This window comes from Pagrus pagrus (genome assembly GCF_965226575.1).
Source record: "Pagrus pagrus genome assembly, chromosome: 10".
Classification (NCBI taxonomy): domain Eukaryota; kingdom Metazoa; phylum Chordata; class Actinopteri; order Spariformes; family Sparidae; genus Pagrus; species Pagrus pagrus.
The window spans coordinates 23,870,792-23,898,203 of record NC_140194.1 but is presented as its reverse complement, the minus strand read 5'-3'; the positions used below and the strand labels follow the sequence as shown (position 1 = coordinate 23,898,203).

At 39.6% G+C, this 27,412-nt stretch overlaps 1 protein-coding gene across 2 annotated transcripts in view; it reads right to left on the bottom strand.

Moving 5' to 3' along the window:
• The window catches only part of LOC311264289 (guanine nucleotide-binding protein G(o) subunit alpha), a 109,907-nt gene that overhangs the window by 9,001 nt on the left and 73,494 nt on the right, over positions 1 to 27,412 (bottom strand). Inside the window, exons 5-8 of one of the 2 annotated variants that reach the window (XM_084365035.1) lie at positions 18,509 to 18,637; positions 15,237 to 15,366; positions 8,400 to 8,553; positions 206 to 7,014 (exon numbers count right to left, since the gene is read on the bottom strand). In XM_084365035.1, coding sequence (XP_084221161.1) covers positions 6,827 to 7,014; positions 8,400 to 8,553; positions 15,237 to 15,366; positions 18,509 to 18,637 — 601 coding nt within the window. In that variant the 3' untranslated portion in view covers positions 206 to 6,826. Of the gene's footprint in view, positions 1 to 205; positions 7,015 to 8,399; positions 8,554 to 15,236; positions 15,367 to 18,508; positions 18,638 to 27,412 lie in introns of those variants that run through there. The other variant, XM_084365034.1, reaches the window with a different exon arrangement.

Here is a 27,412-nt window from a genome sequence, read left to right as displayed (position 1 = left end):
GCAGCGATTTCCTCGTCTCACACCCACATACAGTCGCAACAACATACAGTAGCAGTGTTAGTTTACAGAGTGGGTGTGCTCAGGAAATTGACACAGAAAATATGAAAAAAATTACAAACATCCTCATTTATTATATATCCTGCAAATGCAAATACACACAAACACCGACACAGATAATTGGATCAGGAAAAAATAATCACACATCTCAAGTTACTCATGTGGTGCTTTATTATCATTTGTCTTGTATAAATACAACTTTCAATAAATTATCACAGCAGTGAGGGAGATACAGCAGACATATTTTACTTACAGTGCTCAGTAAAATACAACACACGCACACACGCACACACGCACACACACACACACACACACACACACACTCATACACGTGTACTGTACAAGCAAATGCACACGAAACAGCTTTGCAGATTTTGCTGTAGGTGATCTGTACAGTATAGTCAGGCCTTGATTGGCGTCGACAGAGGGGGTTGGAGGGTTAAAGCCTGAAAACATTGCAGCAGTTGATGGTTGAGAACATGAAGAGCGTGGAGACTTTTACCACTTTAAACTCTGCCTCCTTTACTCTACAGAGTTCATCACAGCCTGTGCCCTGCAGCTTTCTGAATCATCTCCCGGTCAAGCAGTGGATCACCACCTCCCTGCCTCTGCACAGGCTTAAGTGCTCATTTCATCAATTGGCAAGGTTGACTGGGAAGTGAACATGTTATGAGACGAGCAGAAAGCATTTACAGGCAAAACTATACTACTCTGAAGCATAAGTAGGTCAGCGAAAAGACACCACAGAAGCTTGTTTACATTGTGCTTGGCAAACATCATTTGGCACTAAACTCCAGGATCAAACTTCAGTCAGAATACTTCTTCGTTCGGCTGCCACTGTGGGAAATTGTTTATGCTAACTGACACAAGGTGCTACCATTTCTTTTGTGCCGCCACCTGCTGCCACATGAACTAGGACCTTTGTTACCTGAATGAACCACTGATTGTATTATTCAAATCAGAGCCAGACACACAAAAAAAAATACACTATTGGCCATAAACCCTCTCTAGCATAGCCTCAGACTACATTACCCACAAATCTCTCCTTCACTGCAGCCTAAAGGAGTCCATTATTTATTGCTGGGGCTGAAGCAGCACATAAACTATGTTACCCACTATCCTCTCTGCCTCGCCTGCTGCTGTCATCTTCCTCTGGTTGTTTGGGGTTTATTGGCAGGTCATCAGGAGTAAGGACAGGTTGTGAAAAGCACACACACATACACACACACACACACACACACACATACACTGTTTTGCTGGTAGTTCCACTCAGAGGAAGCCTGAACCTCATCTCCACCTTACGAAGTACTAATGAGGAGAAGTTTAAGTATAATACATAAGAGGGGAAATTAAGTGATCCCATGTGAGGTGAGACACACTTTTTGGCTCCTGCTCTACGTGTCCATCCTCATTAATAAAAAAAGGCTGAGCTGAGTCCACCAATGTGCTTGATCAAACTGCTCTCCTCTATAATCGTTAAAGAAAAGTCAAAGCTTTCAATTTTACACAGTGGGCCTTTTTTTGGTCCTTTTACTATACATCCCATACAGAACACTGTTTTTCCAGTGTGTGTTTTAGATTTGTTTTGCAGAAACATTAATGTTCAATGAAACATCAAGGGAGAAAAAAGTTGATGGTGTAAAAATATGTCTTTTGAATTGTCCTGTTTACAACAAAGCTAGAAAGCTAGCTAGTTTGCAAGGAAAGCTTATTTTTACCCCCTTTACAGATTCTTTATTGACTGAAATGTTGAATGCTGGCTGGTGTATAAGGGGTAGTTTTCTAACCAGCAGTACAAGTAGTCCAAATGTCACCAAGCCTCTAGAACAGGGCTGCCCGAGCCGTGGTCAGCAGGCCAAATATGGCCTGCCATAAAGTTTGATTTGGCCAACCAGATGTTTTATTTCAATTTTTTTAAGGAAAATGCTGTTTAACTATGTAGGATCCCAATTTTTTAATACTTTTTCATGATCTGCATATTGCAGCAGAGTGACACTGTGCAGTAAGTCTTTGGATCATCGTACCATTTTTGCATCATAACGATACAATACAAAAGATGATTGCCTTTGGCCCACTGACGGTCATTAAGTTTTAGTTTTGGGCCCTCCAATGGAAAACCTTTGGGCTCTCCTGCTTTAGAACCTCATCAACCTGTCACTGCTCACTTCCACTTCTTTTCATTCAACTTGCATAGCTTTGTTATTTGCTTGAGATCACCATCACCATGTCTGTGTTTACTATAGTTGCAATCTAGGTGCTGTATCGTAGGCAACTGGACTTTCAGTTCAGGATGCCGTTTCAGTTCCTTGAAGATGTTTCACCTCTCATCCAAGAGGCTTCTTCAGTTCTAACTAACTGGAGGGGAGTTGCAGGCTTTTAAACTCTGTGTGGGAGTGTCCTTACAGAGTCGTTAAGGGCACGTGTGAGCTCTGAGTTTCAGAGTCGTTAGGGCCACTTGTGGGTTTCTAAGGATAGGTGAGCCCATATAGTTTCAATATTTTAGTGTGATGATGTAATAGATACAAAATCAATCTGTGCTAAGAGCTGCATGTTCACACAACAATACTGTCTACAAGGTGATTTCAAGGCGAATTAATACAACCAGAAGGCTAAAAACCCTACACAGTAAGTATACTGTATGTGATATGCATATGATGTAAATGTGCAATGACACAGTTATGTACCTTTAAATTCAAGTGTTTGTTACTTGTTATGAATAAATTGAGGGATAATCTACTCTGAATGATTAAGTATGCCACTGATGAAGCCATACAACAGAATCTTGGATACATCCCGGTCTGTGCGCTGCCTGAGGTTAACACGGACATGAAGGAAGTTGGAAGACAAAGCTCCAACAGTATGCTGCCATTACCACCCTGAGGGCAAACATAAATGTAGGCACTTCCTTTCATCTGAATGTGAATTGGAGCTTGTTAACTCATTAAGGAGGGAAATTTCACCAGCCCATGTTCCACAGCTCATGTCTACTGCTGGCTGCTCCTCGGGCTTTCATGCACAAAAATAAGGACAGAAATGTATAAAAAAATTTTTTAAAAAGATTAAGGAGAGGGGTGTCTTCATTTAATTAAAAAGAGAAATTTCTCCACCAGCGTGCTGCCCTGCTTTGAGTGAGGAGGATGCTAAAGAATATTTCATACAGACAATGAAACGTGTTATGACACTGTTACAGGGGCAGGGCGTACAGGTGAACAGAAGAATCGTCAATCTGTTTGGCTTTTATGCAAATTATAAAACAAAACTGGACGCATACATACTTTGATAGGTACTCTAAAAAAGCAGGGAAGCTTCTATTCACACTGACGTAAAGAAGTGAATTAATAGAAATCTTTTATGTGGACTTCTTTTGACATCATTCCAGCACGAACACTTGATGTTTTATGTATATTTCAAGTTATGTCACCGTCGGCGATGCACTTCCTGAAACCAACCAGTAAGATCACTTTACTCTCTCATCATGTCATGGGTGTATTATGTCAGAGGACACAATCATAAACTAAAAGCATTCAGCAGCTGGCTTCATTTGGCAAAAAAACAAAGTCATGTGAGTCTCTTTGGTTCGATACGGTGGTATCATTTGGCACCAGCAAGCAAGGTGTTGTGACATTTTGAAGTCCCATGGGGGTGTTTGTGCCTTCAGTGCGTGTGTGTGTACGTGTGTCTGTGTGTGTGTGTGTGTGTGTGTGTGTGTGGAAAGGGTAGACAGGTGCCTTCTGGGTGATTAATCCACAGTTACTGACTCTACCACAACACCCATGGGCTGATGTTATCTCTCGCACCACGAATACATGTGTTCATAAGCATGCATGCAAACACACACAAAAACACACACACTGACCTTTCCTGTACTATCAACAGACACACATGTAGGTAACTATATACAATGGGAAGAAACAGAACCCACAGGGGATACACAGAGAGCGACACAGACAAATGTGTGCACACAAACAGACACACACACAGAGCAGGCTGATCAACAGCCGTAGGCAAGCTCTCTGTCTCTAATTGGGAAAAGTTGGCACAGATGTGTTAGGAGGAGCCGATGACGTCATCTACCTGTTTTTTTGTTTTTTTTGGTCAAAATGTCAGCGTGGAGCGGAGTGTGGAGACACGCCGTCGCTGTTTGAGAGCCGAGGGAAGAGTGGAATATATAAATGCCCTGCTCATAAATAAATAAAGAAGCTCTCTGCCTCTGTTTGCCAGGGAGCACTCACAACAGTAACGCTGCAAACACACTCGGCTCAGTCAGACAAACAAAGCTCAGTTTCTATGTGGGGATGTAAACTGTTGCTTATGAAGAGAGAAGGGACAAGCTGATGATATTTTGCTGGCATTATACAAATCTCTTAGGCTTACACATCGAGGCCCAAACTGGAGCCGATCCCACGGATCGCACACATCACTTTTCATTTCACCGAAGCTGCTCGCTACAACAAACCTCAATCCTGCAGCAGCTCAGGGACGACTACCATCAGGCACAAATGGAAGTCGCTCAGCAGAAAGCAAAAACATCAGGGCTAAAACAAGGTTGACATTCTAGTCCCAGAGGAACATATGTACTCACCAGCACACAATCTTTCAAAGCTCACCTCTGGCTTATTAAGGCAGAGTGGTGGACAATAGGGATATTACACTGTGCAGCCCCACACAATAGATGCGTCCCTAGGGCCCTATAAAATCAATGCTTCCTTTGAAGCATTATCTGGGAATGTGCGGTTGAGTCAGCACACTACCTCTTGTAGCTATTTTTTATAGTGATTTTAGAGTGGACCCATGCACTCCGCAACATGAGAAAATCAATCAATGAAGAAAGATAGCAGAAAAATTGCAGCGATAACAACTGTAAGACCATACATTTAAATATAAGCAACACATTTAAGGGATTTTGCGATGAAAACAAGAAATTATACTGTATACCTCCTCTAAATTTGATCAAAGCACGATTTTGATTACATTCCTCAACAGGGACCAAAAACAAATTTACTCCCAAATGAAATGATCTCAAGGCCAAAACACCACGGCTTGGTGATAATGATGCTGTTGAAACACATTCAGTTCTGCTGTATGAACTCCTGCTGGGTTGTTTTCGACAAAATGATAATTACTCAAAACACACGACGCTACCTAATATTCAACAAAACGACTGAACTGCCAACGGCCATGACTATGCTCAAGTGAATGGACACCAAAAATATAAAATAAATATTTCTTTGACTAATTTTCAAAACAATAAAAAATAAAAATCAGAAATGTTCAAATCAGACACATGGGGGGGATTAAGCTGGATATAAATGCTGAACTAGTCGACCTAACTTCTGTGAAATTCGCATTGTAGTAAAAAAAAAAAGAAAAGAAATGTGACTTTAGAAAAACAGTCATGTTTGATAAGTGGGATTACCTTTGGTCTCATTACATTTAATATCGTGAGCAGTCCACTCTGATAATCCCTCTCCTCCCACAGGTTTTCAGTGAGCGAGGCTTTGCTATATTGAAGCTGTTGTGAGGCTGTGTAGAGTCTGTGTGTGTCTTTGGGGAGGACAGGACGAGATGAACGGACTCTGGTTTATTAATTTGTCCTACAGTACTTGTTAATTCATTGTGTTAAGTAACTGTTTGAAATGGAATGGGCAATAATAAAGTGATGAATAAGACATTTTTATAATGAGACATATTATTGTCACTAAATCATCTTATAAAAAAGTACAGAAAAATATACAAACTAATAAAATTTGACATTATTTTATACATAATTAAAACTTCTTATATATTCTTATTTTGACATTCCATGACACTTCATTTTTATTTTTTAAAGCAATTAAAGCCAATTCAAAATGTCAGTGACAGTTTTGTAATGCCGGTGTTAGTTATCATTCTGCTGACCTCTCTCACATTAAACAATCACATGGTCTGATCCTCTTAGAAGGCTCAGCAACTGCTATGATATTAATTACTGTGAAAATAACACACTTAATAATGATGATGAGCTATTTTACAGTCATTGGATTTTTTCTGTATTTATTCATATGATGATTTAGTTCATAATGTCTTATTCATTTACAGAATATGGGTAACTGAAGCTCCATAATTAACAGAGCATGGCTTAGTGCAACGATGTAGTCAGACACTATGAAGCGCATCGCATCCATTAGAGCGAGTGTCATCAGAAATCAAAATAAAACGATGTGTACAACATATCAAAAGAATTCAGGCAAAATTCATAAATACTGTTTCTTTGCGCCTTCTTAGATGGCTGAACATAATCTTGTCAACCGTTTAATATCTTGTGCACATGATGAAGTCTGGAGAACATCTTTGTGACGTAAACTGAGAGTGACTGGGACAAGTCGGAAAACATGCTTAAATTTTCAATTCTAAAATCAAAGAATGACGACTCAAAATTAAATTAAAATGATTAGAAATACTCCAGCATAGAGAAGTGATTGCTGTTATACCAGCTTTGGCGACTGCTGGTGATCCCCTAAGATGGCACTTGCTTCAATTTGCAATCAGTCTAGTAACACAGTACTACTGTATGTACAAACAAGTGTTAGGATCCTACAAAGTACTGGGCGAGGTAAAAAAGACAAATACATTAAAAGAAGTCTCAACCAACCAAGCAGCCGTTCAACCAATCAATACATTAACTAAGTGATGACATCACCGATATGGGCCACATAACCCATGTTGTAGCAAGCAAAGGTAAACACAAGTCAAGCATCCTTCATCCATTGGCTAACATTGACCAGAGTCATCAATACAGGCCACACCCCCGCAGGTTATTAGCTATGATGACATCAGTGACAGCATCAAAGACAAACTGGATGTTGTTGGTGTCGGTGGCGCAGGTCACATGGGAGTAGACCTCTTTGTTGGGCGACTTGTTCTTGCACTCGTACTGACACTTAATGTAGGCTATTCCCTCCAAGTAAGTGTCCGGACCTGAGGAGAGAGACACACAGAGAGAGAGATGACTTACAGTGGCAGTGAGATAAAGGCTTAAAAGCTGTTGTTATCTAAACCTTTATATCAGCGTGCTAGCCAATATTTTCAGTATCAGCACTATTTTCTGATATTTTCTGAAAACATGACCTTTGACCTTCTAGCTCAGCACACATTTTGCTGAGGTGTACGGAGGGCTGAGCTCACTGCTGGCCAAGCTGGAAGAAATATGACACATGGACGACTTTTTCAGACAAAATAAAAAGGTGATTTGGGGCTGACAAATGAAATGTAATGGAAAATGTTATGTCTTGTTTTTGTTGGAAAGGTCTGCCAGTTTTGTCTCTATTGCCAGTGTATCACAGTCTTTATACAAGTGTGACAGATATGAGGTCCTAGAGCCAAAAGGATGGAACCATTACTCATATTGTACATTGATTCATTTTAGTCCACTATCAACAGCGAGCGTTAGTTCTGCTTGTAACATAAGCATTTGGCATGCAGTGGATTTAATCGAGAGCCTTAATTTGTTATAATGAGTTTGGAGTGAGTCAGATCTCGGTGACTGGAGTAATTTTTGCTCCAAGTGTCACTAACATCTCTCTGGCTCTCAGCCATCAGCAGCACTGTGATTCGTCTGTCTCATTCAGCAGCGGCGTCATCAGAATAGGCCCGAGGTCTGGCCATGTATAAGGATGAAGAGAAGAGAAGAAGAGGAGAGGAAACAGGTTTGGAATCCTAATTCTCTCTTTCTCACAGTCTCACAGTTTTGGTCTCTCTCCATCTTGCTTTCCCACACTCTTGCTTTGTCTATTCTTTTTCTAATTTCCACACACACTGCTCTCTTTTTCTTTCTCATATTCAGCTGCTTCCCCCTGTGTTGTCTTACAGTATCTCTCAAATTCTCTTGTGTCTAACACACTCTTTTACTTCGATGACTCTCATCTTTGTTTTGTTCCACAATCTGAGCCGATCTGCTCTTTTCTGTTGTCTTCGATCTTGTATTTCCCATTCTGTCTGTCTTTCCTCCATTTGCTTTTGTCTGACAACTTGTTGTATACTTTATTCAGAGAAATAGTACTTTTTACAGACAGCTGAACTCTTTATGGATATGTGCTGAATTCACTTTATTTATTTTACATCTTATCCTAAGATAAAGGCCAGAGCTGACCCAAGATGCTACAGTAACTGATTGAGCCAGCTGGTTTGTGTCCGTTAATTCAACATAGTCTTAAAATTAGGATCATTTTTCTTTTCTACTCTTTAAATGATCATAATCAACAGTCACGGTGCCTCCCTGTGTCCCTGTGTCTATACCATAATACAGTACTGTATACAGTATGAACTTGTCTTGGACTATAAATATCAAGTGTATGGATATGTACCTGTGTACTCGGGGAAGCAGATGGCCAGTGGTGACTTAGTGATCTTGTTTTCAAAAATGTCCTTCTTGTTCAGGAAGAGGATGATGGAGGTGTCATTAAACCACTTGTTGTTACAGATGGAGTCAAACAGCTTCAGAGACTCGTGCATGCGGTTCTGTAGAAGAGACATCAGTAAGAGTTTAACAGGATTTAAAACAATTCTCGAAGATTCAAGCATATGTACGGTGGTCAAAATCAACAAATGTGTTGCAGCTTCAGAAGATACATGCAAATGAACAAAAGTCAAGTAAATTAAGAAAACATCTCCATCAATTTGACAACACATGCACTGCACATGGGGGTGCACAGTGTAATATCCCAACACAAGCATTTAGAAAAGTTTAGAAAGTCAAGTGGCCTCTATGTGGAGCGCCCTCCACAGACTGCAAGAACCAGGACTTAATTCTGTTAGCAGAACACATGTTGTGTGGCTGATGTTGACATTGGTAGTCACAGAGACTACATACATTTAAGGGAACTCTGATTGATTGGCAGCTATTCATTTTAAACAGTTTGATTGGAGATCTCTATTAAGTCCAACCAGGGGAACCAAACAGAAAATGCAAGAATTGCTCAAACGCAGTTCTTTGCTGCAGGGCTCCAGACTAACGGTGTCCTGCAGAAAAAGTGCTTAGGACAAACAGATTGAACTGACTACTACAGACTAGTCTGACTACAGCGGAGATCATCTTCTCATGCTGTTACCATAGTTATCCGTCTCCACAGTGCTGTGTCAGCACTAGTTACAATCACTGGCTAGCTACTCAGTGTGAGACCTAAGATGAATATGAAGATTCATCTCAGATCCATTTATCCCCTAAACTACAAACAGCTTGCTGGCTGGACCTTGCGAAGATGTTCTGCTAGTAAACCAAGAGGGCACTGAAAGCTAGTTAGCTTTTAGCAGCTGGTGAGCATCAGAGCATTTGTTTGATTTGGACTTTGCATTGTCGCTATAGATTCACGCTTTCAAGTGTTTTGGGAAGCGTTTTCATGTATCCGTCTGTTTGTGTTGTGCATTTGCAGTGCATTTCCTAAATGCTGTGCACGTGTTGTCAAATTGATGAACAGGTTTTCTTAATTTTCTGAAGCGCATTTGCACTTGTCGATCACTGTACACGTGAGCAGATAAATGATCCCCCTCCAAAAAAAGAGAGAAAAATCAACCAGGCTTACAGAATCAATACACGTGTGTTCATAAGACACATGCACACAAGTAGCCAAATCAAGAACACAAACACACTGCATACACAAAGAGGAATTGAGTAAATACATATGAGGAGGTGGAAGTACTGAGGAGTTCCTCTTGTACATGGACACAGCATTTCCTTCTGCATGGTCAGTGTATATTTGTGTTTGCATCAACACATCAGTAATAGAAGTTATTAGTGAGCTGGTTGTTGCAGCAGAGTTAAACAAGCCATGCACTTTTAGCTTTTAAGCTGTGAGTCACTGCCTACTTTAACTGTAGTATGTATCCATGAATAAATGATAGATTAAAGCTACCCTGTGGAGTTTTTCACCACTAGGGGTGCTGCACAGCAAAGGCTGAGCAGGGATTTACATAACTGACATTTCTGAAGACTGCAGAAGGCAGCAACAGCTTGTGAAGGTAATGAATTATAAAGGTAGCAGTGTACCAATGATAGAGGAGAAGAAGATGAAACAAGCTTATGTACACATGGCACATCCATTTAAAAGCTTTGAAATGTTTTCTGAGGTACAAACTTGAACATGTTTTATAGGCCCAATACAACAAATGCATTTTGGCCAGAAACGTTAAATATAAACAAAATAAAAATAAAAATTACTGAACAATAAAAACTCCACAGGGTATAGTGAGAATATATATATGATGGAGATGTAAGCATTGTTAAATCAGCATCTAAAATGGTAACAACGCATGAAAACGTTATGATTACCTTAAAATGATTAATACTTTAAAGGTTAAAATGAATTTTAGTATTTTATGTTTTTCATCATTAGGCACTTTTTTGTGTTAGTGGATCATGGGACTTTTGTCAGTCGTTAGCACGGGTAGAATGCTTTGTTTGCAAAAGTTCTTCATACATCAGTCCATGCTGGCTTATTCTCACCATAAGCCACAGCTCTGTTTGCTAATGAACTAACTGTTGGCACTACTTTTTAGAGCTCATGCAAAAAAACTAATCAGTGAAGAAACCAGTTCATACTGCATCTCAAAGTGCCTAGTGATGAAAACAGGATCCGATTCTTTTCAAAGAATGAGTTGAAAGCAGTTTCTCTCTGGTTATGATCCTTTACTGCCTAGTTTAGGATGGGGGAGGGGAGAAAAGGTGAGTGATGGGGCCCATCAGCCCATCAGATTACAGGAAAACTGGAATTCAGATAGATTACTGCCAATTAAGGCAATGCAAACTCACATATGGTGAATGACAGTAGAGAGGAGGTTAGATAGCTAGTGCAATAATGGAGATATAAAGAGATATAAAGATGTGATCAGACAGTCAGACATAGACATAGATAGATAGATAGCATGCAATAAGACATTTGGTAAACTGAAAACAAAGCTGTGCAAAGATACACGCACTCAATTCCTTGGTTCACAAACAGAGGTACTGCTTTCAACTCATGGTGAGTGTATCAACCTATTGAGAGGTTTCATACCTGTCTGTGGTTGGAGCATCTGCAGAAGATCTGACTGCTGATTGGTTAGAGAGGACAGTCGATGGCGAGAGTGACAGGAGGAGCGGAAGGAGCCAGAGGTGCTGCAGGGTGGAGCTTAGAGCAGGAACAGAAAATGCAAGGGACCCGCCCACCCAGCTACGTCCCACTTGCTTTTAGACGACACCCCCTCTGCCCCAGATACACATACGCTAAGAAGGTGTTTAGAGGCAGTAGGACAGGACTTCAGTTCACCCAGAGCATTTGTCATTTCAGAGTATAGTCTGTGTGTTTGTGTGTGTGCTTCACAGAAACAGGACAAGGAGAGGCAGAGAAAAACACAACGCAAGCAGTTCTTCAATAGAAAGAAGGGAATTTCAAAGCGAAAGTAGTGTGTTGTATTGCATGTGTGTGCGTGTGTACACAGGTATTTATATAGATACATACAGTCACATTTCACATTGGGCTAGTGAGGCGGTCTATCACCTCTTTATTGACCTCTCAGAGGGACAAAAACATTCCTATACATAACAGACAACCTGTTCCGTCATCTCATTGACCTGGCACAACCACACTGTCTCATACTGTACAGGTAGAGCAAATAACAGGGTTTCTCTGTTGTTTAACTGTTTAATTCCGTTTCCTCAAAAAAGGCCCCAGGAGGTATTAAAAAGTCTAAAATGACATTGACAAAAGTCTAAAATATTGACTTTTGCATTAACTGTTTGATTTTGTATCCGGTTGCTGGCGGTTTTGAGGTGTCATCCACTTCTAAACTACAAATGGGATTGTTATGACAGTGGATTGTAGCTGCATCCTTTTTTGGAGAGTTACAGTCAGCACCGCCACAACACTCAAGCTCCTGCTGGCTACAGTAGCATCAATTCATGATGGGCAAGTGTCAATTCTATCAAAAACCTCAATGAAATGAACTGTTCATTTTCCATTAGTTAATCCATCACTACTTTTAGGTCACTTTTCCAGGTCAAGGTCACATATATTCAAATTATTATGTCATTACAGATTATTCCAATATGCTGCAGGGGAGTAGTAAAAAAAGGGGACAGATATGAAAAGGCTGCACAGCTGAGCAATAAATGGTTGAATCCCTGTTATAATGATATAATCATGGCCATATAGTCCCTACAGGATTCCATCATACGTTAGATAGTTTGATCATAAAGCAAGTATTAAATTGCATTCCATGTGTATTAATAAGGTTTTTGACTTGGTACTTCAGAAATCACAAAATGAGAGAAGAGCAAAGAAAAAGTCTCTTCTTTAGGGTAACTGTTTAAGTATAGTCATATCAATAAAACTGTTTCAGCAAAAATCTTATTTGTTTTACTACACAGTGGTTAATACACTGTACATACTATTAGTCACAAGACTATTAAAGTCCACTAGTGTCATTCAGCCCACCCATGAAAACTATGCATACTGGAACTGACCATCAGGTAGTGTTGTAGTACTTGAGATCGGTCTTGGTCTCAAGACCACTCTTTGAACATCTCAGTCTCATCTTGGAATCGACCACATTTTCACTCAGTCTCGTCTCGGTCTACATGCTGACAATGGCTTCTATGGGAAGACGAGAGCCACCCAGAAACCCTCATGCTTGTACAAAAATTGGATTGTGTTAGGTCAATGGTAAAAAATGGAAAATCCATTTGTTTGTATTTGTTTGCTCATAGAACATAAAAATAGAAATAGAAAAATAAAAATGTTCATGTGTTCTCTGTGGGTGTTTAAATGCAAATGTGGATCTGTCAGATCAATTTTACGATGCCTATGGCTTTATTATTTTTATGTACGTGTGTCATGCCCCGTGGGACTCGCAGTGGTCTTGGTCTTGACTTGGTCTCAACCTCTCAAAGTCTTGGTCTCGTCTCGGTCTCAATACACTCAATACACAGTATGTGGGCATTATTTTATTTAAAATAAAGCCTAATCAGTAAATAATAAATATAGATACATTTTCTTAATCTGTAAGTGGCTGGTGTACTGAGAATTTTAGACAGGATTAGTATTAAAGGGAAAAGCTGTCAATCTAATTACATTCATGTCGTGTGAGTGACTTTAATGATCTGCTCTAAAGGGATACATATCTATTACTTGATCACTCCCATTACTGTAGAGGGGTTGTGATCTTTCCTGTCAGATTGTGGAATATTTTTTACTGTGCACAGTACGAGTAATTTCTGAATCACATGCCTGGTAGTGTGTCTGATAGCTGAGGACGTGGGCGCTTGCCAAATAACATTTGGTTATTTGCCTTGTAGATATAACTCCCACACTAATGTTTGCTCTTTAATAAAAATAATAACACACAACGTCACAATGTTGATCAGAACGCTGTCTCACAGATGAAGAAAAAATAATAACAGTCCTGCCATTACAGCTGTCTACAGAGATTTGAATCTTGGATGTTGCTTTTTTGTTTTTGTCAAACCCACGCTGCTACATATTTCCTTGTGTCAGTCTATTTGAACTTGTGTTTTAACTGTGGGTTGTGTTGGTGGAAAGGTGATAGTGGACGCAGTATCACAGCAAAACGGTCCCTTTATCTTCTCGCTGCACTACAGTCTGATCGATTGAGGTGTAGTCAGAGAAAATAGTATATATAACAATGGATTTCTCCCTGGGAAATATTTTACTATTAACGTTGTATGTAGCAGCTGTGCTCAAAATATCACCTTGACCTTACATTACCTAGAGATAAGTGCAACGACAAAAGACACCACGCTCTGACTAAATGGACTGAGATATGGGGCACTAGAAGCTGTTTGTTAGCGCCTTTATGATGGATATTTCCTCTCCTCGTGTGACGTTCTTGTGGTGCTCCCAGCTCAGAGGGAGGCTTGACGACATCTGCATAAATAGAGCAGCTACTGAACACAATTTCCCAGCTTGAAATTCTCAGAGGATACACTGCAGGCTTATAAATAGCAGTGAGCGCCGTGCATTCAAATCAGCTTATTTGTTTTAGGTTACATGGCATCGTCTTTCCTGGCACATGGCACGTTGTGGCCTTTTGTTGAGGAAACACACAGCTACTCCATTGTAGATGTGTCTTACTATTTCAGCAGCCTTATTTTCCACAAATATCAAATAGGTGTACAATTTTCTTTTCAGGTTGCAGTTTTCATAGCTCTTGAAATACACACACAATGATAGTTGTTAGATATTAAAACGAAGTGGTAAAGCATTGTTTTGGAAAAAGAAACTATAAAGAAACAGTACTGTATAAGGTTTTTATTTACCTGTAATGTTCTATGCTCACTGTATATGTAAAATTATCTCTAACATATAATAATTCAGTGTCTATTCAGTGATAACTCATTGAGAGAATTCAATTTAAATGTCTGAAAACGTGAATACAGGCATCTCAACTACTTCATGAAAGATGTCTTTACTGTATCTACTGTATATCTCAGAATCTACCTAATTTGCCTGAACAGAAACCTCATGAACATCAGTTAACGCAAATGTCTGTCCTGTTGTTTAAAACAGTCATTTGCTTTGACAGATTTGCATGGAGAAAAATAAGTATTGTAAAACAGTGTCCTCTTTTTGCATTGAAACCATCCAACCAAGAGACCGACAGGTATTTTGAATGTGACACCGAGTCGCGTTCTCTGTTGGTTTATTTACATGTTCCGTTGTGATATCAGAGCCGAGCGAGAAGAGAGGATCGTGGAAAGACCATAGAAATGATTATGTATTCTGATCGTATGCAAAGTATGAAGGCAAACCACTGCTGATGCTTCAGTGTTACTACATGACTCCAGATATGTCTGTCTGCGCACGTCATTCCTAAATCATTCTTAAACATGTATATATAAAAGAGAAATATAAACATTTTAAGACGTTCATGCTTTAATTCATTTAGCAGCTCATCAAAGAGCAGAGCAGACATTTATCCCTCCCTGTCTCAAGCGTTTACACAGACCATGTGTTTAATGTCAGCTTACACGTCGTTTCTACATATAGAACAAGCTTACACTCTATCTTTACACTAGCTGTTATATAGCCCGTGTCAGAACGTGTCAGGGGACAACAACCCATGTTGTTACGTGTGTTCCAATATTTAGGTCATAAGGCCACAAAAGTGACAGAGAAAAATCGTCAGTGAGAGAGAGCATCTGTCCTTACCGTAGTCTCGTCCTCATGCAGCACCTGGTCATATCCGCTGAGCGCCACACAGAAAATGATGGCTGTGACGTCCTCGAAACAGTGGATCCATTTCTTTCTCTCCGACCTCTGACCTCCCACATCAAACAGCCTGATGGACATAAAGACAGACATGAGTAAACGCACTTGTAAAGATGCACACACATACACAGAAAAAAATTTTTTACAAGTCATTCCTCTCCACATTACTTCCTGGTCAGTCAAATTTGGACCAATGAAACTATTAACCTCAGATTTGCAAACTTTATTTTGGATACAGTATAGCTGTCTATCCCAAGTAAACCTCTGAAGTCTTGCAGCTTCTTCGGCATGCTCAGTTGGTAGGTCCATTTGTAACATGCCTGTTTCTGGTTTCTGTTTGTCTGCTGGCTCATCCCTCCAGCAGTGGCACATTACATTCAGACTAGACAATCCTGGCCCTCTTCCCAGTCCATAAAGTGGTTCATAAAGTTTCTCGCAATGATCTGATATTCTCAATTTTAGCTTTTATTATCCGACTTATTTTTTCCATACCCCAGTGTGTGCTCCATAAGTACCCTTTCCTCACTCAGTCAGACTCTCTAAAGTACATACGAGGGACAGACGATCTCATAAACTCTGGCACTTTTCATCTTATTGTAATTGCATCCTTGGATTTGGTGTGTTATCAGTGGATATGACTAATGCCTTCAATATAAGAGTGTTACCACTGGTTTGTACTGTACTATACTGGCCATTTGAGATTTGTTGTTTTCTAGCCGTCTCAAGAAGGCCTCCTACTTTGCTATTTTCAGCTGCCAGAGACAAAAGTTGACAATTGTGAGAGAAATGTGGTAGAGTTTTCTGTAATGGATCAAAACAGTGGTCCGTGAGACATGTCCACACATCCAGATTTGGATTTCTGGTGATTAAAGACAAAACGATTCTGACAGTGTCAGTTCTGTAGTTTGACTGCGGCTGTGACCCACAAACCAACTGATCAGAACAAAGTGCCTGCCAGCATGACATTTGGGCACACAGGGGCCTATTTGGGATAATGAGAATGATTTCCCTGTCCCTCTAGGCATCTGTAATCAAGCTGGCTTCATCCAACAATGTAACAGCTCTTAAGGTACCTGATGTTTGGATAGAGGGTACTGGGCTCTAGAGATCTTTGTTTTTATATTCCATAGAGAGAGAATGGTGGAACAACCACAAGTCACTGTCAAACCAAAACCTGTGACCTTCTGAGGAATACAATAGAGTTGCAAGAGTCAAGCAACTTAACAAGTACACCTGTTCTCGGTCTTGCAGGTCATGGTATATCTAAGTATATAAGAATGCAGCTGGACTTGATTGAGATTCTTGAAGACGTTTCACCTCATCCAAAAGTCTTCTACAGTTCTAATGGACTGGTGGAGAGTCCGTTAGGCGTGACTGTTAGAACCACTGACCATGAGAACCTCTATGTTGTTAACGCCTGAAGAGTCGTTGGAGAGATCTCATGTGAGTCGTTGACACCCCTGGCCCTGAGAGAAAATATCTCTCCATACAAATAGACAGCAGTAGTCTGTATTCAACATTCAACAATGGAAACCAGAAGACTACAGACTGCAGATATACAAACCTGAGTCATGATAAAGCAGTGTTTTCTCACACCACTCTCTAATATACCCACTTCTAATTGAGAATATGTCATATAAGTTGCAAATGGCAGTGTTGTTGTCAGCTTATCAAGCAAAAGAACTGGCATGCTCAACTTCAGATTCTCATGAGTGTCATGGGTGTCAACCCCGAAAAATTCACAGAGTTACGAATTAAGTTGCTTGCAAGTTAGTACATAATTTAACTTCTTCTTAATAACTAATGCACACCAGAGAAGAAGGAGGAAAGAAACTGACCCATTTCAACCCTAAGCTTTCCTCAGCATTACTTAACATTGTAACGCTGAGGAAAGCCTTTGACAAAAACGTATCCATTTCCTTCTGCCGCTTTAAAATATTTTTGGGGGCGGCTTTTTACCTTTATGACAGAGACAGCTGAAGGGTGAGTGGATGACAACCAGAACTGAACCAGGGGGGTTACATGCCTCAAGGTGTGGCTGGGTGTGACGCTGCCTTGGGACATATTCCAGGACTACATTGTAAGTGGCTGATAAGTGATGTGGTAGACCTTCTCTGTTTAGTGATAGTTGTTCTAGCTTGCTTCTTACGCTCCTCTTTCAAATCATCCGTCTACTCTGGCAAAGATGTGTACAATGTTATCCTCGTTAGAGTGTTAATCATAAGCTTGGAATGTCCACTTTCTCCTGTACATGTTGTATTTTTGTGAAATCTAAAATACACTTAAAGATACACTACAGAGAGGAGTGAATCCTAAGTGACATGAACCCAGTCCTACATGTGATGGGCATAATGGTGGGAAAGTTGATGGTTTACACCTAGTACAGGAACACTGTAGACTCCCACACACTGCCTGACTGCCAGTAATAGCAATTGAGCTGACAATATTTAGAGCTGCTCAACAAAACACACGCAGCACACCACCTACTCAACTGTAAGAGACACGGTATATTGAGCATCATTCAGCAGAATTAACATTCCTCTGCGTGTATAAATTGTGTGTCTGTATCTGAAAACACACAATAAATGTGCTGTGTGGATCTGGGAAAGATTGAGACGAAAAGTGAAACAAAGTTGAAGTGTGATGGTGCATCCATCCAGAAGAATTACTTGTGCCTACAGTTTATTAACCTCTCTGCCCTGAGATCCTGTCAATACTTTTATGTGAGTGTGTTTGTACACACACACACACACACACACACACACACACACACACACACACACACACACACACACACACACACACACACACACACACACACACACACACACACACACACACACACACACACACACACACACACACACACACACACACACAGGAGGGCCAGAAATGGGGGGGAATTAAATTAGTTCAGAGAAAGACTCCTCCCCTCTTTTCTCTCCCTTTGCTCTTTCCTCTCCTCCTACCATCCCAACATGCCCCACCGCTCTGTCATCATTCCCACAGCTCCTCGCTCTAATTGAATCAGGTCTCATTAAAAAGGCAGACAATCATAAATATAGACACTTGTTTAAAGCATTTAATCTTATTAATTACAGACTGGATTTCCTGCTGTATGCATGGATAGAGGAGCAGGCAGGAACATGAGTAAAAGGCAGTTAAAGACTAATCAGAAGTTACAAATGTCACTGTTATGAGTTAATACCGACCTGAAGTGGAGGTTTTTGAAGGTAAAGTGTGTCTCGACGATTCCTGTGGTCTTCACTCGGGTCCTCAGGATGTCCTGCTCTGTGGGCTGGTAGTCTGACGCACCAATCCGATCTAGGCTGTCTAGGTAGCTGCACACAGACACACACAGCAAAGACATGGACTGTAAATGAGCAGCAATCTACTACGGGTCACGCTTTGGATTCCAAAGCTCAAGTGGTGCACATTAAAATACTTTGGACAATTGTCTCCTTTTTGGCATTTCCAAAACCAAAAACACAAGAACAAATGGCAGGGAAGGGATTAACAGAGATGATCTGCTCTAACATAAAATACAAGCAGTAGCATGTCCGGCTAACTGGCTTTCTATCTTACAGTGTTATAAAGCGAATGAGCTTACCAATAACTAACTAGTGTGTCGGGTTACATGTTATCACATTGACTGTTCCCCACTATGTGGTAGCTGGTCCTGGATACTACTAGAGTTGAGGCTAACATTAGCATCCAGCTACAAATTGGATTTGACCACACTTGAACACACTTTTTGAAAATAAGACCAGGTTTGTAAGCCAAGCAGCTCAACAGGATTATGTTCAAACTAAATAATAGTCTGACCTTAGCTGATCCATTTTTCTATTCTTAATACAGGGACTAACAAGGTTTCTACTGTTTTACAAGAACAATGATGTTTCTATTTCCATTTCTTTAACCTAGTTCATGCTGCTTAAGGCTCAGTCTTTTTGCACAATATCACATCTGTAGCCATCAACTCATTTTAGCTGGGCTCTTGTTTTAATAAAAATCAGGTGCAAACATAAGACAGTCAGCCAGAGAGAGTAATTCAACCAACCTTTGAGCTTACATTAACTTAATTCGATAGTTAGCTATCTTATAGACTTGTGAAAGTACAGGGTTGAGTATTATGGCTTTAAAATAATATTGTGATACTTTGAGCTTATCGTTATACACAACATGTATCTTGATATTATGAAATCTCTTCAAATACACTTGCTAGGACTGAGCAACGAACTCAAATATCACAACGTTTTTGGACAAATAGGCCGATGTTGATATTGTGACAATACTGTAAGGAATACTATTTTATTGGGATTTTTGATAACTAATTATTGTGGATATAATGAATAATCACTGGTTATAATCGTGTGTCTCTTTCTTTGAAGTGCCCCATAAATCCATTAGCAGCTCTGTGAATCTCACTTTCTTTTAGTCTAAGCTAGTGTAAGCCTAAGTAGCACAAAGGCTTCATAGTTTGCAAATCACACAGAGTATAACCATTTAAAATGGATGCATTTGTTTTGCTGTAATCCATTTTGTGCTACGGTGTAATAATGTATGTTATGACTCAGGTGGGTGATGCAGTAAAGACTACATAACAGAATATGTTATGCAGAATATGACACCCACCCACTGGATTACTGTCATCAATAATGATACTAAACATGCTGCTTTACTGGCTGCAGTGGGGTAATTTTCGATCTACCTGCTAATGCTGTCAGAGGTCAGAGGTCAGGGTTGGCTGTCAATACTGATAGATCAATACTGCCCAGAACTGATAAGAAATCTGTGCCCTCCATTTTTTGTTAAATCGAATTACTTAAAATTTCTGGAAAACAGAAAATAAGACTGTCAGCCCTAGTTAGCCTATAAGATACACACGGATAGCACCACGCTGAGTAACCACTAGGTAAGGAGTAAGAAAATGAAGTGGTGGGTGTGATGACGCTGCCCAGTTATGTAATGGAATATCCCTGAAGACCTTTATTTTTTTTAATGGATGAGTATAAAATCAAATAATTCTGAATATTACAGTTTAGAGACTTATCTCACAGCCCATGCTGAGGGATGATCACTCTGCCAGCACACAACATTAATAACCCTACCATCAAGTAAAGAAAAGGGGAGACAGTGAGAAAAGCGCTGTGACTTGATTACGTATTCACTTTACACCATGGCCCCTGAGAGTCTCTGATTCTCTCTGGCTGGCAGGTGTCCATCTTCTTTTAATGCCACGTTCTTTGCCTCTGCCTTACAATTGTGTAATGCCCACCTTGGAAGGGTATCATCTCTCACTTATTCTCTTCTGAAAGACAGCTTCTCTTCTAAAAACCAAGTGGAGAGTGAGGGCTCAGCAATGCCAGTTACTTTTTCCACACGACTATTCAAACATTATTGGTATTCTGAGCCAACAGAGATGGGCTGACAGAAAATAATACAGAAAGACAGATGAGCAGCAGCGATGAGCAGAACATATACAAACACACTATACATCCTTTTAGCATAATGGTGTAAAGTTTTGATTTATAGATTGGTGAGAGTGTAGTTTCAGAGCTTCTAAATGGATGCTGAGTTACTTCCCAGAGAATGAGAGAAAATGATAAAGAAGAGAGAGCAGGGAGATATTGGGCTGATGGTAACAAGAAGTGGATGGCGCACACACACACAAACAGGCACATAAACTCACACATACAAACATCGCACTCTCTCACAGCTTCAGAGATGAGAGCTATTGATTACACAGAAAAGAATATGGGTTGGGAGTATGGGCGTTTGGAGAGGATGTATGTGTGAGACAAAGACAACGTGAGAGGACTATTTTCAGGCAGCAGTGAGACAAAGTGATCTGCCGGACCTTAGACTCTGACATAATAATGTTATAGAAAGAAGAAAATTATTGTGGTTTGATCATTTTTCAGTTTTTAAAAATAAATGGTTTCTGCTAAGATTATAAGAGCGTTAAAACATTGTAAAAAACGTTTAACACAATCTACATGGAACTTATACATAACCAAGATCTCTGTGATCAAGCCAAAGAATATTGCTTTAACAGACACATAAACCTGATCCAACCCCAGCCTGAAAACCTGTTTCTCCCCTCCCTCGTGGCTCCCATCCGCCTGCAGTTGTTATCTTGTATCATTTCCTGAATAAATGCTCAGCAGTGACCACTGGTCCCCGCATTGACTTTCCCATTCATTTACTAGACTAGAAATCCTTATTTAAAGAGCTGGGATGATGCCAACCAACTACAAATGAGTACACCACAGAAAAATTAGAAAACGGAAAAAACGGCAGAACTACATGACTGTGTACATAATTATCTAAAGAGAGAAGGACCACTCATCCCTTCATCACTGCGAATAATTCCTTTCCAATGACTTAGCCTTCTAATTATTTTCACCACTTTGGACAATTTTCCTCATCTCTAAAACAATGCAGTGAGTCAGAAAACGAAATCATGGTTGCTCTGTTGTAAACATAACGTAAACAGACTTCGCTGTTACACTTTAGGATTGTGGGTAGTGTAGTTCATCTGCTTGACATGGCGAATAAAAAATGTTTTTCTTAAACTGAGCCTAATATCATACGGCCTTGTGGCTGCTTCACTCTTGGATGGTTACAATAGTGTGGCTACTAATCAAGATCCTCGAATCAGAATATAAATGTGAGTTTCTCTTTCAGAACCTCATTGTTGCGCTCTATAAGACACTGTATGTCTGTGTGTTTGGATAACACTGAATCACAGCGTCTCACAGAGATTAAGTAGAGATGGAGATAACAGAACGAAGGTCAAATCAACTGAGAGCTGCATTCGTCCCACTTCTTACCAGATACATACTTTTATTGTCTGCCAAGTAAAATAAATGTTTTACCATTTAAAGCCAATTTAGCTTTTATGTGGGTGTTTAGTTAGAAATCTCTTCAAAAACTACTTGAAAACTGTCACATGGATCCAACTTTGAAATAGTCAGCATTTTTGGACCAAGGTCCTTGGTTTAAAGATTATTGTGGTTTTGGTCCATACACAACAGAAGGAGAGAGGGATGACCCAGGCTGGGAATGAAGAGCATAGTGGGTAGCTGAGTCAGACATACAACAGCCGTTAGAGCTGAGGCATCATGTTGATAATCACTTGACAGTATATTAAACATCAACTTTTTAGTAACTAATTAAGCATTCCATTCCCTGATTCCCGCAATGGGTTGTGGATTATTAGTCAGATACGAGACATTTAAATGCATGTTGCTGGGTTTTGGGAAATCATGATTAACATTTTTCATTCATTTACAGACTAAACAATAAACTGATTGTCACCAAGATCAATAGCAGAATAACTGATAATGATAACATTGCTATTTGCAGTCCTGATGTGCAATATAAAATGCATGTTCAGTACTCCTCTCCTCTTCTTTTTCTCTTTCCTGTCAGACTCCCTTAGCTGTAAAGAAATGATGAAAAAACTAGGCTGCACTTAGGTATCTGACTATTGAGTAAGAAAGGTCAAATTTGCTATTTTTATTGTGACTTTCATGACATTTACCACCACAGAAGGTTGAAACCTCTCTAAATAGAAGCAGGCGGCTCCTCCTGTTCACCCTGCAGTACCTATCCAGGAAAGTACTTTTGACATGAGCTTACACTAACACAAATGCGAACATTGTTTCACATATAGAACTGCTGTCCCCTGAGGCTGTTGTCCACACAGCAATGTAAATTACATCGAATCATGCATGGGCAGGCTAATGACTTTTGCATGCTTATGTAGGTTTTTAGATAGCATAGAGAATGTAGACCATCACAACATTAGTCCTTTTCCTCACCCTGATATTACTCTTCATGGTGCACTAAGTGGATTAACACCAGACCCCAGAGTATAGTTCTCTCATTTCCCTGGTGATGCACAGCATTATAGATTATTGCAGAAACAGTGTTCGGCACAAAAGAGAGACAAGGAGAGAGAACGTTATCTGTGTGTGGGACAATATCCTTAATTCCAGATTCAACACTTATGATCTATTTTGATTCTAAGTATTGCGAACCCATATTAGGTTGCATTTTATAAGCTTGTATGTCATTGAACCATGGGAAAAACATTGAATCATTCGCCTCTGGATACTTTATATCATGAGTCATACTTCCAATAACAATGCTCATCACACATCAGTCAGTGTAAATCTTATTTTATAATAAGATCTTTCTTTATAATCTTATCTTATTTCAGCAGCATCATTGCTATGCTGCATATTAAAGTGGTAAATAAAATATTACATAGTAAAGTAAAGTAAATTGCTTCATTTAGCTGTTCCTGCTCATCAAGCTCATGCTTTAAGAGTTAAATAAATAGAACATGTAAATATATATACTGGAAATGTCTCCACCTAGCAGTGGCTGCATTTTTGAGACCAAATTATGAGTTTGAGTTTTGACCCTTTGAGCTTGCTGTAGCAATGTGAAGTTAGCAGTCATTAGTTTGTTTCCTCAGATCAAATGAAATGCTGTATATGCCTGCGAGTATGAGCACACGTGTTGTTTATGTTAAAAAGGTAAAAAGATTGTTTGATGAGATATTACTGTGGTTGCAATGCTAATTTCTATTAGCCAGTTAATGGTAATATACATTATATGATAGCATCAAGCTAACCCACTAAGCGCTAGTTTTATCAAATTAATTCAGGAATCAAAGAATCGATTCTGAAATCGTAAAAAAAAAAAAAGGATCATGATACTGAAGAGAATCGATCTTTTCCCGTCCCTACCCACAATCTGCAATATTCAGCATCACTCTCATTACTGTCAACACACTCCATCCCTCCTTCCGTTGTCAGTAACCTGCATTATTACTGCACGTTATGGGCAGCAAGGGTTACCACACTGACCACTAACTCACATACACTAAGACACTAGTGTCTTTAAGACTGTGGCTTGAGGCTTAAGAGGACTCAGTCTTTTAAAGGCCAACACAAAGTGAGAGTGATGCAGATAAGTGTGCAAGTAAGCAGGCAAGTGGGAGCCAAGTTATAGCAGTCATATTGATCCCTTGCTGTGTTAACACACCTCACATTAGCAATTTACATCAGCATGTTGTTACTACAGAAATAAAGTCATCATGCAAGGATGAGAAGGGATTACATAATACAGTTGCTTCAAATATAACGAGCTGTTGACAACATTTTGTATCTGCAAGTGTACAGAAATCTGACTTGAACAGCAAAAACACTTCAATTATACAAATTCATTTAAAGGCAGAATTTTCATCCTTTGAAACTTAAAACATGCCTGAGTTGCATGTATGTTTTTGACAGCATCAGCCCAAGGGAGGTCGGCTCCACTGTCCTGCCTCATAGCTGTCGCTGTTGTTTCATGGTTAGACGTCTCCCCTACTGTGATGTTGCAACACATATTTACAAGCGGCACTTGTGACTTTTACAGAAGCTGCAGCTGCATGATGCAACAAGATACAACCTGGCCACAACATAAAAGGGCTCTGAATCAATAGAGGAAGCAGCCCTTTCATTTATTTAGCCCAGAGAAGAAGATAAACTGGAAAACCTCACACTGGCGCTGTGCACTCGCCTCAAGCATGTCTCAAATCCACACTGACCAGAACACAACATCTATGTGTAACACTTTATATTAACCATCATACATAGATGGTAAATATATGTTAATCAAACTTTAGCTAATAGTTATTTGACCATACATTAAGCATCTGTAAAGGTTTATAAACAGCAGTGGCAGCTTTATAATGGCAATCCAAATAATGTTTAAAACCTGTATTTATTAAAAGGTGCAATATGTAAGAATCGACCACCTGTCAGCATATCACCAGAGTACTGGAGAACTGTTAGCTCAGTTAGCCATGCAGCTAGTGGTATGGACTGGGGACCAGGGGAGTATTGTTGTATCACTAGCAAGGGTGCCTTGGACCTGTACAGGCTAGGGCTAGCTTGTTACCATGCTAACTTCAGTACATATCCCTGTAATAAAATATATAGACAATGATAAACAACTTAAGTCTTTGCTGAAACTTTAATATCAACTAGCTAAAGTTTAATTAACCATAAATACATAATTAATTAATGATTGTTATTATAAAGAGTAGTCCATCTATTTTGTTTTGTAGCGTTTCATGAAAAGAAACACGCTGAACTCAAAACATCAGAAAATAAAACAAACAACTTTCTAATGCCAGCAATGGACAATTAACAGTCTTCACCTGCAGCAGGGTGAACTATAGCTATCAAAATCAATACAGCTGAAGTAGCCTTACAGTATTACCTGGTACAAAGTCCAATGATGCTAAATAATCCAATGCAATGCTCCATAATAAATTATGGAGAATGATGCCATTTTGTCTGACAGTATCTAGCTTCAAGTCAGACTGCCTGCTATTAGTGGGCACTATCACTATGCACTTGATCTATTCTATTACGTTTTTTGCGTAATAAACCAAAACACCAAAGCGATGCTCAGATCCAGTGTCCAGTTAACAACTTCATCTGCCATCATAGACTATGTGACTATTAGGCCAAGTGGGTACATGCATAACTATATGTCACAAAGGCAGGGGCTGTAAATCATAAACAGAAAGCATGTGTATTGTGGTAAATAGGTCAGTACATGCAGGGCATTTGCACAGAGAGACAGAGACAGAGGGAGAGAGGTGGCTTCTGGCAATACTTGCTCCTCTCAAAATAGAGCTTTATGCTTTCTATGTAATACAAACACACATTACATGCGTGTGTGAACACACCCACACCCACACAAACACTCCCTACTCGTACCATAACCTTCACCAGGCCTAACCTTTAACCTTACTGTAACACCTGACAACTGAAAAAGCCTCCCCGGAGCAAAAACTGACAAAATGTCTTTACTTTGGATAATATATCATTTACTTTCTTCTGCTGGGAGGGATTTTAGAGGAAGAGACACACACACATACACACACAAAGTCAAACTGAGTGTGGTCTGATCATGTGATATCTGTCCTATCAGTTCATTGGCTGGTTGGCCTGTTCTACTCCACAGGCCACAACATAATAGGAAGTGTGCATCAATCTTTAATGTGACATTTAACACAGACACACAAATGGACATGCATATGCACACACACACGCACACACACACACTGGCCCTCACACACAGAGTGGATGTTGTTTGAGTTAATTGACCACATGTACGAGTTGACAGGAACATGTTTTCATGTTTCCTTCCCAGATTTCTGCTTTGGTGAGAAGTAAGTACTGTAAGTGCTGTGACTCTATCTCTATCCATCTTTTCTTCCTCGCTCATCACTCTTGATATTGACTCGCCCCTCTTCCTTGACTTTTTTGTCTCATTTGTCTCGCTGCCTGTGTCATTCAATCATTTTAATGTGTTTTCTTTATCTAGGCCTCTGTTCGAATTCACCACCTTTGACTTTCCCTCTCTTATCACTCTGTTTTTTCCTTGCTGTTTCTCTCGCTGTCTTTTCTTATTTTCTCTGCTCTTTTCTGCTATTTATTCAGTTTTACGTTGCCTTTACGTTTGCAGAGCCGTTCGTTTTGACTGATAGATTACCATCCATATGGTGCATAGATGTGGTTTCTTCTCATTTGTAATGTTATGTTTATAAATTGCCTCTTAATTGTTTCAGTAACACTTCATGATAACCATCATTAATAAATGGTTAATCTATTGTTAATTTAAGTTGAGGTAATAGTTATTTCACTGTTAACAAATAATGACATGCTTTATAAACCATTCATCAAGCAATTGTTTATAAAGGTTATAAAGGTTTATAAAGATCAGTTTCTACTTTACAAAAAAGGTGCTTAAAAAATAGTTTATAAAGCATTTCATTGTTTGTTAACAGTTTAATACCTGTTAACTCAAGTTTAATTAACTATACATTTACCTACTATTAATAATGATTATAATAAAATGTTTTAAAAATTGATTGTGGACTTGAGTTGAGGTGCACTCTGACATCCTGCTGCCTCTATGTCAGCAAACGTCAAAATCTTATAAATACCTGACCAATAAACAACGGCAGCCAGTTAACTGAAGAAAGTAATATATAGAAATCCATGTGCAGGTAAGCTTTTGTATGACTGTTCCTGGAT